The sequence below is a fragment of the Gopherus evgoodei genome, chromosome 12, assembly GCF_007399415.2.
Source record: "Gopherus evgoodei ecotype Sinaloan lineage chromosome 12, rGopEvg1_v1.p, whole genome shotgun sequence".
NCBI classification, from domain to species: Eukaryota; Metazoa; Chordata; order Testudines; family Testudinidae; genus Gopherus; species Gopherus evgoodei.
Window position 1 is genome coordinate 29,326,648 of NC_044333.1, and position 17,628 is coordinate 29,344,275.

A 17,628-nucleotide genomic window follows, 5' to 3' on the forward strand; every position below is an offset into this window, starting at 1 on the left:
GTACAGCAGTTTCTAGGTTCTTTATATATAGAGTTGCCAACACTTAAGATCTTAAGAGATTTAAAATGTTTGTTTAGCAAGCAAGTAGAATTGTACCCTCTTTCATTTGAAGCTTAAACAAGCTCGTAACTCAATGCTACTATTTAATGAATATATATATACACAGAGAGAGAGAGAATTAGAGTAAAATTAGCAGATCCTGATAAAGAACACATTGAAAGTTACTTCTCTTGTTATAAACTAAAACAAGCATACAAAAAATATCCAAGAGAGCACTTAAAAGTAGGTAAATATCCAGGGAGGATGGTTTGATAGCTAAATGTTGTTAAAATTATTGCGACCAATATGAAATTTAGTCCTAATGGAAACTGAGGGAAAGTTTTGCACACATCTTAACAAGACTATAATTTCTTTTGTGTTCAAGAATTTTAGAATCCCACTAGTCTGTATGAGCACTGAGACATTGGGCCAGATCCCACAAGTGACTCCAAGAGAGCAGAGTCCCTGCACTGCTTAGAGTTCTGTAGAAGTCTGTGGGTGCCATGTAGGTACAAGGTTCAGGATCCTGCAGGATCAGGCCTCAGGGCTCAATCAAACCTTCCTTACTGAAAATATTGAAAGACTCCCATTGAGTTGGATCAAGCCCTAGATTACTACTACACGTAGAAGTAAAAATCTGTGCCAAGATCTTAGCATTAGGATGGAGACAAAACAGACATAACTGTACATCCCTCAGAGACTGATCTTTAGAAAACTGAAAAATTCTGATATCCTACTTTCAACAGATATGGCCGAAATTTCTCCATTGGAATATGAGACACAGGAGATCACTTGGGAGGTGGTGTATTGGTGAGATAATGAACCATTCCAAGTTGGTTTTGTAAAGTGTTTGCTTGTGTTTTGCTATTTCCCCACATATACACAGCTGTGTATTGTTTTATAGAACTATATTAACAGACATTTAAAAAAAAAGAATAGAAAGAGTGGGGAATGGCAAAGGGAAAAAAATGCTCAAGTACTTTTGTGCTGCTTGCTCCTCCTCTTCCTCTCACTATCTGCAGCCTCTGATGCCTCAGTTTTTATTCCCTGATCTTTTCCAGTGTCAGACACTGTACGCTCTTCCAAACAGTTTTCAGAAAGTAGTCCACAGAGGTGTATATTAACTGATTCAAGCAGTGAGGCAGATTGTGCAAATTGCTCAGTGAATGCATTTAGGACCACTGTAAAAGAAAATCCCATCCTGCGGTTGTTTTATTTGCTATGGAGCAGTGTGACACCAATAGCTGTTTAGGGAAAGTGACATAGCCTCAACATTGTGACTCCTATACTGGGGACATTTTTCTGGGAGACTTTTAAAGTGCCGTATACCCATGGATTTTTTTTTTTGCTTGTCAGCACATTTCCTTTCTTTTCTCTGTCTTTGAAGATAGATTCCATAGATAAGATATCTTATAGATATCTATTCATTGACTACAGTCTCAGGGCTTGGCTACACTAGAGAGTTGCAGCGCTGGTGAGGGAGTTACAGCGCTGCAACTTAGGATGTGGCCACACTTGCAAAGCACGGCCAGTGCTGCAACTCCCTGGTTGCAGCGCTGGCTGTACACCCGGTCGAGCCTCGGGTGTAGGGGATCCAGCGCTGGTCAGCAAGTGTGGACACCCACCAGCGCTTTTATTGACCTCCGGGGTATAAGGAGGTATCCCAGAATTCCTGTCCACAACAAACCGGAAGAAAGGGAGAGCTCGGAGTTCAGCCAAACTGCTTATTTAAAAAACAAACACAGCTCCTGTTTGCTGAGCGAGCAGAGGCAGGCAGGGGAATTACTTTGGAATGTTCACAGCTGTTTGCTTGAAGAGAGAAACAGCACTCTCACAGGGCGGGGGGGGGGAGTCCGTGTTCAGCAGTTGCTGATCTGGTCTGACGGGTATTTAGCTGTGCATAATTTGCAATTAGTGAATGAGAGAGGAGTGGGGGAAGGGAGTTAGAACTTTTAAAATGATTGAAGGTAGGCACAAGTCCTTAGAACTTGCAAGGCAGGGAGCTGAGAACAGTGTCAACTCCAAAGATCCATTCTGTCTGTCTCCTCCACGCTCCCTGTCACATTCCACCCCACCCCCCTCTTTTGAAAAGCACGTTGCAGCCACTTGAATGCTGGGATAGCTGCCCACAATGCACCACTCCTAACAGCGCTGCAAGTGCTGCAAATGTGGCCACACTGCAGCGCTGGTAGCTGTCAGTGTGGCCACACTGCAGTGCTGGCCCTACACAGCTGTAACTACCAGCGCTGCAAAACTGTAAATGTAGCCATACCCTCAGAAAGCTCTCCCCTCACACCTAGACCCTCTGAAATATTCTCTACAAGCTCATTGACAAGCCTTTACTATTCTTCTCCTCCCTAGCTTTTAGCCACTCTCATAATTTTTTTCTACTCTCTGTTAGTTTATTTCTCTATCTGCCAGAAATTCTTTACTCTGGGACTTACTCCTTTCCCATTTTTGGTCCTTCAGAACCCACATTTCAGGGCATGTTGCAAAGATTGTTTATTCAAGGTTTTTTCCTGAGTTGAGTTGGGATTGAGTAGGCTGAATGAACAGGCTCTTATTTGTTGTGTGCGCTAAGGAGGACGTTAGCACTAGTATTAGGTGAGCTTCAATTGCTTTCTAAGAGAAATTTGAAAGTTTGAGTAATTCCTGTGACTACGGCTTGAAGATCGATACAGCGTCTGAGGTGAAAGAATAAATAAGTTTCAGTGACTCAGTGCTGAAACCCTCTGTGTTCAACTCTTCTCCTGTCTTAATCACATTACTTATTTAGCTGAGGATGCAGAAAAAAGTGTGTGGGGGAGGGGGTTGTGTTCATTAATCTGGTTTTTAGGAGATACTGACACTTCTGTTCTTTAACAGGACAGCATACCATTGATATTGAGCATAGCAGTAATGGTGGTGACAGTAAACCCTTGTAATTCAGACTTGTTTGATGTTACAGAATATTCAGATCTGGTGATAGTAACACAGGCAATTAACTTTTTCTTTTTACCTTTTTATTTTGTTTGAAATTGAGTCTGAGCTTTGTCTGTGATTTGCAGCCCATGGCAAAAGGTTTATGAAGTGAGACTTCATGTTGTGATATGTATAAAACTATTGAAATGACATGATTGTGTTGGTAACACAGAAAAATGAAATGTTGTGCTTTAAAAATCAGAAACTTGGAACCTTTATAATGGTATAGAAAGTTTTTGGAGTATTTAAATCTCCACCCCACAACACTCCTTTTTCTCAGTTTCACAAACACAGCGTTGCCTATTTCATGCAATCAGAAACAAATGGAAACAGGTGCCAGAAATCTGGATTAACTGTGTGAATGAGATGGAGAACAGTGTGAGCAAGAATTATCCCAAGAAAATTCAATAATCAATGTCTGTTTCATAGTGGGCCTGATCCAAAATTGATTGACGTTAATGCAGAGGGTTGGCTTTAATGATCTTTGGATCAGGCCTAATATGAGAAAAATCTCATAATGGACCATATTTTTGATATCTTTACTCAAGATTAGTAGAATCTTGCTTCATGAGTGGTCCTACTGATTTCAAGAGAGGTGTTTATGGCATAAAGGAATAAAATCTGGCCCTGTAACCAAATGTGTGTCAGTTGTAACTTACTGGCTGTTATTGAGAGAGCTGCCATTGAGCTGAGGAGGGGAATGAGGAGGGGAATGGAATTCCCCATGCAGTAAAAGGCCCTGCTCTTTTCACCTGTGACATATTTAGTGTACTTTGTGTCTCTCAGAAATAATTTTCCATTTCCTTTACTGGGTTTTCTGCTCCCTCTTTTCTTTCAAGCAGTGGACCACAACTGACCCTTATTCAGCATGTAGAATTCCAATGGATGGCAATAGGACTTCTTGCCAGAGTAACAAGGACAATTTATGTTCCCTGTTGATAGGTTGCTGCTGGTTCTAGCAGTAAAAATAGCAGTTACAATATGAGTACATAGTGCTGCAGGGCTATTTTTCTAACACTTATGAGGAAAGATTAGATTTTATTAACCATTTCCTAATCCCATTTACTGCAGGTGGTTAGCATTGCCATCAGAGAGATGGTCCTAAGTTGAAAAACAAAGATAAGAATTCAGATCCTGCCTTTTTGATTTGCAAGATTTAGGAACTAGGAATGGATCTGATACAGAATATAGGGGCTGACCATCAATTACATAATACAGTTTTTGGTGATTTTCAGAACCCACACACCGCTTATAACACTGTAACACTAAAACAAACATGCAGTATTAAGAACCCACCCACTCCCTAATGTGTTATATAATTTAGGACTGCTCCATATCAACATAGGGCAAAATTCTGATTATATTATATTAAGAAAATCCACACTATTTTAGAATAATAGTCCACAACAGAATTGGGTAGGAAACAGTTTTACCATCTTGTCAGAGATTTTGAGATGTTTTCCCAAATGGTCACAAAAAGTCTAAATCTCAAATTTTCATGAACCAGGAATCCTGGGGGGAAAATGGATTGGGACAATGAAAATGTTTTGTTTTGATAATTTCCAAATGTTTCATTTTTCATATTTGTAATCTTTTTAGTATAAATTAACAAATCTGAAACACAACTCATTTAAAAAAACACTTTTTTTGTTTCCAAAATATCAAAACATCCAATCTTGACAATTATAATTTATTTTATTTTATTTTTTAATCAGGAGAGTCATCTAAACAGATCCTTTCCTTGAACTATTTCAATTTAGTCTAAATATTTTGTTAGAAAATCACAATTAGCTCTTGATAACACTGTAGCTTATAATAGTACTACTGCAATGATCTATGTGATTACTGCAGGTTAGTGTATTCATTACTTATAAGAATGCCTCCTCCTCCCCCACCATTATGGTTTTGGTTTAGCCATGTATTCAGCCATAAAATTTAGCTTTGGGTTTGAATTCCAGCCACCACTAAAGTTCAAGGATAATTGAATTCAGAGTTCTGAATCAGGCCCCTCTCTAACTGGGATAGATAGGGGGCAAAAATTCAGAGTGGTATAAACAGATGCAATCCATTGATGTTGGCAGGGTTCATAGATTCCAAGGCCAGATCATCTAGTCTGACCTCCTGTATAACACAAGCCATAGAACTTCCCCCCAAAAAAACTTCTAGAGCAGATCTTTTAGCAAAACATCCAGTCTCGACTATCTGCATACTTCTATTTCAGATTTGGTCCATAGTATTTACTGTAAATATCTGGATACATATAATCCTGGAGCCTCAGCCTTCCTGCTGCCCTGCAAGAACAGAGTATCTTTTTCCCCAGAGCTCCTTCTTATTAATGGAAATCAGCCTTCATGTCAGAGCAGGAGGCATTTGAAGGCTCTGGGATTGTACTATTCCCAATAGGTAAATCATCCAATGATTTTGTTTTAAAGAAATCTCGATTATCAGATAACACAACTCAAGCAATTCTTAGATTAGCAGATAATAGAAATAAATATTTCGTTAAAGAATAATGAAAACAGATGTGTGATCTGTCATGTGACTCTATTTTTATGCCATCCGTTATAATTGCTGCCCTTTTAAAACAAAAATGAATCCTGAGCTCTTACTGAGCTAGTGTAGGTGTTTCCACGTAAGCAGTATCCTCCAGCTGAGAGCTCTGGAAATATGGGCCCTTAGAAAGAGACATTCTTTCCTATGCCTGATAAGAGCCCTAGAGCATCATAGTTTAAAAAGACCATTGCTCTGGTGGATTAGATTTCCCTTGGCACTCTTACGCTTCACTTACTACTAAGACGATTCAGTAACTTGAACTCCTTGCTCTCTTTTCACAGACAAATGATTTCATTAAAAAGTATGATTCAAAACCAGGATTAACGGGGCATGGAGGAATCTTCCCAGAGAAACTACTTTACACTGTATTTTGATTTAACATTTATAGAGGCTCCTCTGATAGGGGTTCTTTTTGTTATGGTGGACATGGCTGAATTTGCTGCTGCATATCTGGTGTTGTATTTCCCATTCTAAGTATAGTGAATGCTGTGAATATGGCAGTGATTTAAGGGTGGTGATGAGGCTAATTATTATTTTTTTAATGATGCCTGTTCTATATGATTGTAAGTTGTGAATTTCAAGGCATAGCATGGTATTGCAGCTGTTGTGAGCATGATCTTAGTCTTTAATTTTGTGTAGATTTATTTTTTTCCCATTGCAGGTCCCAATACAGCAATGAGAACCATGTAGGCACCATGATTTAATGGGACTTTATATGGGGTGAGGGACCGGGGGAGGAGTCTACCACACGGATCTCCTTGCAAGATAGGATTTTTAGTTTGGCCATTAACCACATTGTTTTCAGAGTTCCAAATCGCACTTTTGAGACTCACAAAGCTGTTTCACTTCATCAAAACCCTTTTAGATATAGGAAACCAATCTTGCCCTACACTTGCAATAGGAGCTCTGCCTGAGCAATGACTACACGAATGACTGCTGGTTTGGGCCCTGTATTGGAGATATTTCTCAAAGATAGTCTGTAGCTCAAACAGAAGTTATGGGTTTGATGCAGGAATTACAGCAGGAGGTTCCATTGCCTATGCTGTGCATGAAGTCAGAATAAAAAATGGCCCTTTTCGCTTTGAAATCTATGAAATTGTTGGACTATGGAGTTCTGAAAAAAAAGCTCTGTTTGCCCTACGTAACTTGCTCCTGTTTGTGAAGTTAATGGAAGAACTTCTATTGACTTCAGTGGGGAAAGAATCTAAGTTTATGTCAGAAAGTAAGTTGTAGAAATGAAAATACATCAGAGGTTTGATTAATTTTGCTCTGCTGGTTTGTAATTTCATTGCATTTTTAATGAGATAAAAGGCAGAAGATCTCTCACACACTTTTCTGGACATCTGCAAGTTCTTTCCACTCTAGTATCAACAAGAGCCAACTTCAACTGGACAGATAAGAGTACTCTTTTTATACTGATATTTACCTAAATAGAAATAACATGAAAAAGTTTCTCTGTTCTTAACCATGTATTTTTTCTTTCCTTTTCTTTATTGTAAATTGGGTATGAATCTAACCATCCTCATGATTCCCTCCCCCTTCTTTTTCCTCCCCAGCTATAATTAAAACTGCCCTCCCTAACATGGACAGGGAAGCCAAAGAAGAATACTTTGTGGTCATCCAAGCAAAGGACATGGGTGGACATATGGGCGGACTGTCTGGAACCACAACAGTGACAATTACACTCACTGATGTTAATGACAACCCTCCCAAATTTGCACAGAGTAAGTGTGCATGTTCTCCTGATTGAGATGTAGTGCACCTCTTTGTATTTTAACATTATATTGCATTTGCTAATGGCAGAAATGTAGCAAGGGCTATATAAAATATCCTGGATTATTGACTGACTAAGAGCTTTTGAAAAGTGAGGGCTAGTCTGCACTAGGGGAGGGGATCGATCTAAGATACGCAACTTCAGCTATGTGAATAACGTAGCTGAAGTCGAAGTATCTTAGATCGAATTACCTACTGTCCTCACGGCGTGGGATCAACGTCCGCTGCTCCCCCTGTTGACTCTGCTACTGCCGCTCACTCCGGTGGAGTTCTGGAGTCGACAGGAGCGCATTCGGAGATCGATATATCACGTCTAGATGAGACGCGATATATCGATCCCCGAGAAATCGATTGCTACCCACCGATACGGCGGGTAGTGAAGATGTAGCCAGAGTTGTGCCCATATACATTGATGAGCAAACACACACACATGCAAAAGGATGAGGGGGGGAATGTTTATTGTGTTGTTGTTTCTAAGGTTCTAGTTACTTTTAAATGCAAACCTGTCTTAGGTGAAGGTAGGTACAGAAATACTAGTTTTAAAAGACATACATAGTTGATAAAAGAAATAAAGGTTTTACTGAGTATGAGAGGAGAAAATATATATATATATATTTTAAAATTATGAGTCTAGTTAATTGTTGACCTTTAATTCAAAATCCATATTTACTGCTATGGTTCGAATGCATGTCTTGCTGGGTTAGGTTAAAATGATTTAGCATCCTGCTGAGCTTCTCTGCAGTGCTTTGTAATCTGTTTCAAAGTTTAAAAAAAGGAACATAACTGGTTTGATTTTATTTGGAATAGTGTATTTTAATGTCATGATAGAATATATTCCTCTAATCTTATCTAATCATCCAGGCTATTTTTCTGAGGGGTTAAGTGAGTGGGCAGTTAGGGCTGGGAAATATTTTAATGTTGACATTGGGTCATCTATACTTCTCTACATATGCGATTTTAAAGCAAATTATTTGTGTGTCCAAGATGAAATTCATCCCATTAAGATGGAGATACCTATTTACCATTTTAAGTGCCACTTTCCACTTTTGTGAGGATTTAAATAGTATCTTATGCCAGACCCCTACACAGAGTAAATGTAAGCCCTAGAGTTTAGGATAGACACATATACGTGGAGGGAGATGAAGAAAATAAAATAAAATAAGTAAGCAGCTGTAAGGGGTTACTTCTGAACAAAGTTATTTTAATGCCTAATTTCACTGAGGTTTATAAGTGCTAAGTACTGAATGCACAATCTTTTGTTTCTTATTTCTCTTGTTATATTATATGATGAAATCCCTGAGTTTCTTACTTCACATCATATTGTGTCACCTTGTGCATCAGTGTTATACAATGTAAGGTGACATGCCCCTTTACAATGCAAACATCTATAGATGAAGCTAATATATAAGCTGTATCACCATAGTGCAGAGACATTTATTTTGAATATGTGCAATGTACAGTAGTTCTAAATCTGTAACTATAGGGCTACTTTGGCCAGATACCTAGCTTTTGTACTTACATCAGAATTAGTCATACCTTTGTCAAAGGTCTTTAATGCCAATATGAAATTATCTGATAGTGTCTGCCTAGGACCTAGGAAACAGATGAGCAGATCAGAAAATCATTACAAAGCTGATACTAATTGTCTCTCTTGTTGGGAGTCTCAGCCTGGAGATCAAGGACTGAATGGATATGGAGACTAAGAGCTTGTCTACACTTACCGAGGGATCGACACGTGGCGATCAATGCATTGGTGGTCAATTTAGCGGGTCTTGAGAAGACCCGCTAAATTGACCTCAGATCACTCTTCCATCGATTCCTGTACTCCTCCTGAATGAGAAGCGCAAGGGGAGTCGCAAAGAGTGTCTCCTGTCGATATAGCGTAGTGTGGACCCTGCAGTAAGTAGATCTAAGTACATCGATTTCAGCTACATTATTCACGTAGCTGAAGTTGTGTAACTTATATCGATCTCCCCCCATAGAGTAGACAAGACCTAAGTTGTACTTTTATCCTACAAACTCCTCACGTGTATCTCCATGTGGTCACTCCAGCTTTGGATTTTGAAATACATTGACAGGGCAGTATGAGGAAGCCTGCACCACCACTCCATGTGATGTACCGGCTAGGTGGACAATTAATGTGGACTAACACTCTTTCAGATCTAAACATATATACAGACTGGGTTGTCAAGTCCAACACTTTTCATCAGTTCAAAAATTCATATATAGAAATTTCTTTTTTATATATATAAAGCAATAAAAGAAAAAGAAACACCTTATAAAGAGGATGCACATTGTTAAATATTGTATCTAGACACTATTGTCAACATGGCCTTTGAGAACTGAGTATTCATAGCCAGGCTGGCTACTATTGCAGATTAGTCACGGCTCTAATCTTATACAATCATTGTTCAATTCCTTGACACTTGTTAGGACACCTTTGTTAAAGCACAATTTGCATTTGTCTGGTAAGCCAAAATAAGAAAGGATCATGCTTACAATGGAGCCTTACCAGAATGAAATGGAAATTCATAAGATGTAATACATGCTGCTTTCACAATAAATTGTAATGAACCCAGTGTGTTTTATCGGTTTATTGTTTCCAGGCAGGACACAAATATGTGTTTATGGTTAGATTTGAAATAGCCTCCCGGGTTTTAGAAATGAAAAAGATGAACTTTCACTACTTCTGTGCTCTCTTAGAAATCATTTTAGAGGCATTTTATAAAACATTGAAGTTTTTAACCCAACAGTTTACCATAAGATTATATTCAGAAGAACAGCTCACTGCTGTGAAAAGTTAGAAGGCTTTAAAATAAGCTTAGAATGGACTCTAGGCACAGTCTGAACTATGATGTCATGGCAAACCTCTTCATAAGTCTTAGGGACTTTTTTTTATCCATTACTCAAAACAACATGGAAAAATAAATGTTAATTCTGTATATCTTCTTTGTAAATCAGAGAAAAAAATACCTCCTCAAAGAATTTCAATCAACTGTGTAGAGAGACAAACCATGATGTGTGGACAGCATTATAAATCATGAATACATAATTTAGTCTCTGGAGGAAACTGATTACTATGGCTGCTCATTGTTTCTGAGCTTTTATGTGTTTGAGGATTCTCAATGATCACCAAATTATGTCTTCAGCCTGGGAAACATTAAAGAAAAAATAAATTATAGATTAAACTGCTGTTACTTTCCTGCCCCATACAAATGTCAATTTTATACTGTAAACACAGTGACACAAATGTTAATGACATCAAAAGAGAAGAGTTTGTGTAAAGTGAACAGGAAAAAATTGGGAAGGAATCCAGTTAATTTTAGGGCAGATTATATATATATGCTTTTTGATATCCAGTGAATATATTTCTGTATTTTGTATATTTGCCCTTTTTCTTACTCAGTTTTGAATGTTGTCATTGTAGTTAACACACTATTTAGTTAGACTAGCAATCTTTTCATCAGCAAATTGTGGTTTAAGAAAACAAAAAGCAGCATATTAGGCTAAAAATTACACACTGTGGTGGAGCAAACTTTTGTTGAGCAGGAATGAAAAGAACAAGTCCAGATCTTCTATCACAGGATGTTTGTAACATACTTGTCTGCAAACTTGAATTCTTTCAACTCAGGAACAGTCCTGAAGGTGACATGCTCAGCCCTTACCTGTAGCTACAATGGGTAGAGATTATTAAGAAGCTGCAATAATTAGGCCATCTGTAGAGGATTTCAGAAAGCAGAGGCCGTGCATGCTTTGTATGCATCTGCTGGCGTCCGGGTCTTTACTAAAGCCAGGAAGATATTTCATCAAAATAGGTGTTTTGGTTCTCTTCTTAACAAACTAGTAATCTGAGGGATAAAACATGGAATTTCAATAAAAACAGACTTTGCATCTCCTTTAAATAAATCCTACTTGAATATAAAGGTGTCTGAAGTACCATAACCAATTAAAATAAGAAATAAAATACAATTACTGAATTTTCACATAATGCAGGGCACATATAGGGCTTTCCATTGGGATTAAGTCATCCCTTGGCAAAATTGTAAAGATGTTAATCCCTCATTATGAAGTAGGTATTATTTCCTTTGAAACATGAGTTGGGGAACGTTTCCTGCCTCTCTCCTAATTAGTGAGTTTTCTACCTCACAGAAGAAAATATACAGACCAATTAGATTCTGACCAGAAAGTAACAGAAGGTAAAGTTTATGGTCAACAGAGCAGTGAAGATTTTAACTCACAAGAGACATCTTTAATGTATCTGATAAGTTTGCTGCAGGGCACAAGCTGAAGTGTAGTAATTGGATTTTATCAAAAATGGTCTACAAGTCTGTAAATACAAAGGTAAGTTCAAAAGTGCCTTGCAGTATATTACACATTGCATCTTTCTGTGCTGAAAATAGCTTAATATTTTATGTTTGGCAACACTGAACATCCCCGCAGGCAGGAGATAGGATAATATAGTAAGTGAAACAAGAACATTCACATCAAGTCAACAGAGCATTCCCCTGTATGGAGCACATTATGCAGCTTTAAGTAAATAATTTGTTTAAATGTGGTTTGTATCGGTTGTACATCTCAAGCATTTACTTTGGGGAAACAGAGATGAATAAAGAGCATGAAAGGGAATCTAGAATCAGGCTTAATGTTAGTCTTTTCCTCTTGTTTGTAAGGTCTGTATCACTTCTCAGTAATGGAAGACATTGCTCTTGGGGAGCCAATAGGAAGGGTTAAAGCAAATGACCTGGATATTGGAGAAAATGCTAAATCATCCTATGACATCATTGAAGGAGATGGAATGGATATATTTGAAATCACATCAGATGTTCAGACTCAGGATGGTATTATTAGACTGAGAAAGGTAAATGACAACTGTGTAAAATTAACTTTCATCTATGTACAATTATTCAGTTTCGCCGTTGGTCAAATAATTTGTTATGGTATTTGGCCAGCTGTTTGGCTAGTTGAATCTTGATCAGTTAATGTATAATTTATGAGTATTTATTGAGTAATAAAGTATCTGTAATCCAGAGAGACCAAATTCTGCCACCTCTACTCATGTAGAACACCACTTTACTCCATGAGTAGTGATCTAAGTGGACCTACTCATGGCATAAGGAAGTACTCAGCATGAGTAAGGGTGGCAAATTCAGGCCCAAGCTAAAGCTTCAGGTCCAGTACTCCTTTTTGTGTGTGTATTTAGTGCATGTGTGTATACAACATGGAGGGTTGTGTACTTGCCTGTTTGAAGAGGCACCCATCCAGCCATGTACATACAGAAGACATCTGAGGTGAAATCCTGGTCCCAATGAAATCAATGGCAAAACTCATGTCTTTTAGAAACCTGGCTCTAAATATGACTATAAATTATAACATTATAAAAGTGATCATGAAAATGTTTGAATTCCATGCCTACCACAAAGGACTCTAATAGTCTTTTGTAATTAAACAAATATAATACATTTCCACAGGACGTTCTAGCTGGAAAATAAGAATCCAATATGATAGTTAACATTCAACTTTGTGGCTGTTATTAAATTAAAAAGGTCAGAATGAAAATGGTTTAATATACTTTTACAGTGCAGACCTATTCATAAGAAACATATATATAAAAAAAGAAAAACTATGTATGCATCTGTGCTTTAGATTCTTTTTTCCACAGGTTAAAGACATGATACAGGCTCCTATACTCTGTTAATTATTGTATGCTGTGGGCCTATTTTACAGACTAAAGCAATTAGCCTTTTGCCCCATTTCCCTCACCAGTTATTTCATAACTGAGTTCTCTAACATACTGTTGTTTCGCATATTCATCCTGACAGCAATAACCACTTTTGTTCCCTGTAGCAGAAAATGTATGTAAGGAGACATTCGCCAAAGGTGTGGGGTTTTCTTTCTTTTCTTCTTTTATTTCTCCTCATCCCTCTGCAGTTTTAAATTCATTCAAGTTTAGACAATGTAGAGTAAATTTTGAATATGGTACTCTGGGGACTAGGCTTGACATATTCTATGGGATGCTGTCATTATCATGAAGAATTTGAAATTGCTAAAAATGATACAGAAGGTGTGATTGGCAAATTGTGAATATGCTGATCTACAATCACCTATTCATAAGTACAAAAGCTTAGTAATTTCTGAGTAGACAGAGAAGCAAGTGCTTGTCATGTTTACTAGAAATTGTTGAGAAAGAGCAAAGTCCAATTAGAGCTGGATTCATATCTAAAAATCAACACAATTTTTCAAAGTAAGAATATATATTTAAAGCTTTCAGAGAGTTCCTGAAAGAGTTTTGTAATGCCTGCTTGTGTTCTTGTTTGCATTTGCATTGCAGATTTGAGACTTCTCTGTCCTTTTCTTTTTTCCACTGAACATTGTAATGCAAATCTTTCAGAGCTTAACAAATTTGCGTTTTTGAAATTTGAATCATTCTGAGACATGAGAATTATATTGTGAATATACTGATGCAGATGTGCATGAAACTGCAGATCTGAATCGTAGATGCTCATCAGTTCTCACATTTGAAGATATCATAGACTTGTTTTTTACTATATGACTCATTCCTTTACATCAATAACATTTTTTTCCAAATCTTACATTTTGATGTACAGCAATAAAATATCAAAAACAATGGCAATGATGGTGAAGTTACATTGGTGGATTAGCGTAATTGGCTCCATGTTTATCTGTCTGAAATTAAAGAAGGATACAGCAATATAAACTGCAGTAGTTATAAGAAATTCCTGAGAGAAATCTGCCTCATTTGTCACTATAAATACTGATGCAAAGACTTATTTGAGGTGTACTAATATAAAAATACTTTTTATATGATTATCTCTAAATTACTCTGCATAATACCTCTTCTGCCTAAAGAACAATAATTGCTAGTTCTTTACATTTTTCATACTGTTCTAAAAAATAATAATATATTTATTCCACATGGAGTTTGTATAAGATTTCTCCTTATCTCCAACTAACACTGATTAAATGCATGCACATCAGGTAATCACCAATAAAATTTTATCGTGAATCTAACGTGAAATTATGATCGTGCAATTCATGAGAGAGAATATATCATTGTGAATTTCTAGTGAAATAATGCAGAAGAAAAAAAGACGAGGGACTGCTTTCACTGAGGCTAAATACTAAACATATCAATAAATGCCCAGATAATTTACAGGTTGGAGTTCAGGGAATGGGAAGTGATTGTATGAAAACTCAGTGAATGTACTTAAATGCATGTAACTTTCATCCATCAGTATTATATTTATTTGTTCTGGCTTCTCTGGTCATTAGTGCAAGTCATTTATCTTTGTCATTCTTAACAGCCCCTGGACTTTGAGACCAAAAAATCCTATACTCTGAAGGTAGAAGCAGCCAACGTTCATATTGATCCTCGCTTCATCAGTGGAGGACCATTCAAGGATACAGCAACAGTAAAAATTGTAGTGGAGGATGCTGATGAACCTCCAGTCTTTTCATCACCTACTTATCTACTGGAAGTGCATGAAAATGTTGCTATTAACTCTGTGATTGGTCAGGTGACTGCTCATGACCCTGATGTGTCTTCTAGTCCTATAAGGTAGTGCTGCTTTAAAGTTATCATTAAAGAAGCTGCTGTCAGAATTCTAAGTACATTATTAGTGCAATGGATGATATAGAGTGGAGAGCAGTTTGTTCTCACTCTCCATGTTACATTTTTGAGAAAGCATTGTCTTTCTGTGTTTCACTTGAAAAACATCTTTGCTGTGTTAGATGTCACACTTCTAATCAAATAATTTTCATAATTAAAAAACATAAGCTGTTTTGTTTCTTTCCCAATTCAGTTGTCTTGTCCAACAATGGGAATTAAATGGATATAAGACATATAGGGATATAAGAAATCTGAGTGCAGCATTTAACGTATTAATGTTTATTTCACTTACTGTATTTAGTTTGAAATAATCCTCCAGCTTCCTCGTTAACAATCCTAACTACAAGGCAATTCCACATAATTGGCTGTAATATTGGAAATATTTCTTTTATAGTCTGGACTGAATTTCTTAAACCAAACTCATCCCTGATTTAATGCCAATGGAAAGAACAGTGTTTGCACCAGGGAAGAATTTTGCTTCTTTTTTTTTTTTTCATTTATATTTTGTCCCTCTTTGACCTGACCCAAATTAGATAAAATCCACTATTAAGGTTTTATGCAAATTAGGATTATTTCTGTCTGATTTTTATTCTCACACATCTTTTCCCTTTGCTAACCTCTTATGTGATAACATCAGACAGTTCCAAAAGAACATTTCGTTTGTTGTGTGAAGGAATTCTGGGCCCAATGCCTAACACTTAGCTCAGGAAAAACTCCTTTTAAAGTCAATAAAAGTCTTATCAAAATAGACTGCAGAGTCAGTCCCACAGTGAGGGTATATTTTGAACGAATTGATAAAGTTGAAGCCATATGACTTCTGATAATATTATCCACCACCCCACCTTTCTGCCCTCATGATGTGTAAGTTATACCCATTCTGCACATATAAGGATGACAAAATGATGCTAATTACATTATTTTACCGCTTACACCCATTTTCTGACCACTATCGTTTACATCATTTAAACAATGTGGCCAAGGACACAGTTTTACCATATCACACAATGAGCCACAGGTGGCACACTAAGTTTGACTAGCTTACGGTAACAGGAAATTATTGTTTCCTCAGCAGAATTGGAAAAGTTAACTCCTGTAGGACTGGTTTGTTTGGAAGATTACTATTAGTAAAGAGCCTTTCACCTCTAGGACGTCAATTAAAATCTAGTTAAGTTTAGTAAGTTTAGTAACCAAAGATTGTTAACATCTAATAACTGTTCAGGTTCTTTTGTGAAATTAATGGATGATTACAACCTAGTTCCTAATGGGCACATCCAAATTAGTGTTAATTGGCACCTCTTTTTGTCACTCTCAACAGAGGGACTCTGAGAAGTGCTAATCGAGTCAATTAAAAATTACTGACACATCTTTATTTTGAACAGCACAGCATATTTTCTCAGGATTTAAAAAATAGCAGAAAAAAAGGGAAGAAAAAATACACACATCTTGATCTGTCTTATGTCAGGCCCCATGGGTCTTCAACCCTAATTTTGTGGATTCATCACCCTCCAATCCTCCATCTGGCAGCTCAGAGACAGCAGCTAGGACTAAGGTCCATAAAGCCTAACTGGGACCATGATCCACTTCTACACTCTGATTGGGAGAGCTCCACGGATCCTGATTGGGCTGCAGCCGCTATTTAAGCTAGAGGAGGAAACAGGAAATTGTCTGTACAAGTGGGATTCATCCTGCCATTGGCCACTGGTGTTTATGTTTCTGCCTTCTGAGCCTGACCTGCTAGTATCCTCACTTGGCCTGACACTTGATAACTGATTCTTGATCCCTGCCCTCTGGTTTCTCCCGATTCTGATCTCCTGGTGGTCCAACTCAGCCTGATTCCTGGTAATTAGCTTCTGGACTGTCAGCCCATGCCTAATGTTAACCCGAGACAAGGATGCCCATGCCCCAGCCCTGACATCTGAACCTCTTCCTTGCTTAATTCCCCTCTGGATATATAACATCGTTAAGTCTTCCCTTTCTTCACCTTATGTGCACATGGTACATCTCTCATGATGTTCTCCAAAATCTTATACAAGCTGAGTGGCAGAACCAGATAATCCTATTTCTTGATCAAATTATATAGAAACCATATATACCCTTGATATAAGAAAAGACAGAACTGAGCCTATTAAAATGAGAAATGCCAAATTCTTTAGTGTAAATTCAATTATTTTTTCTTTAAAAAAATAAATACAGAAGAGGATTGGACTAATTTAAAAAAAAAAGTTGGCATCTTTCCACAGTATTTTTTTGTTAACTAAATGAGAAAAGTACAAAGTATAATTTTCTGCATTTTCATGCTTATTCTTGGCATACAACCGGTTAATTCTGGCACTAGCTAGTATAGTATTAGTTGGTTCCAGACAGGCCTAGTGAATTTAAATATATATTTTATCTCTTGGACAAATTATTTTAAAAAATAAAAGAAGATCATGAGATTTTGCATCTCTATGATAGCACTATTGTATATTAGAGCTAGGCATAAAATTAAAAATCCATTTTGTGGAAGATTTTAGGATTTCAAGATTTGTTTTTTGTCACTATTTGGAACAAAACCCACACATTTTAAAATAGTCTGAAAGAAAATTTAAAAAATAAAAATAAATCATTTTGAGTGAAAAAATATTTTGTTTTGATTTTGATATTTCAAAAATTGTATAGTACACATTTTTCTTAAA

The 17,628-nt window shown here is 37.1% G+C and overlaps 1 protein-coding gene across 1 annotated transcript in view; it reads left to right on the forward strand.

Annotated features, from left to right (window-relative positions):
* CDH8 (cadherin 8) overlaps positions 1-17,628 on the forward strand; it is a 211,417-nt gene that overhangs the window by 110,273 nt on the left and 83,516 nt on the right. The window contains 3 exon segments of the mRNA XM_030581829.1: positions 7,110-7,277; positions 11,997-12,184; positions 14,649-14,902. Coding sequence (XP_030437689.1) covers positions 7,110-7,277; positions 11,997-12,184; positions 14,649-14,902 — 610 coding nt within the window.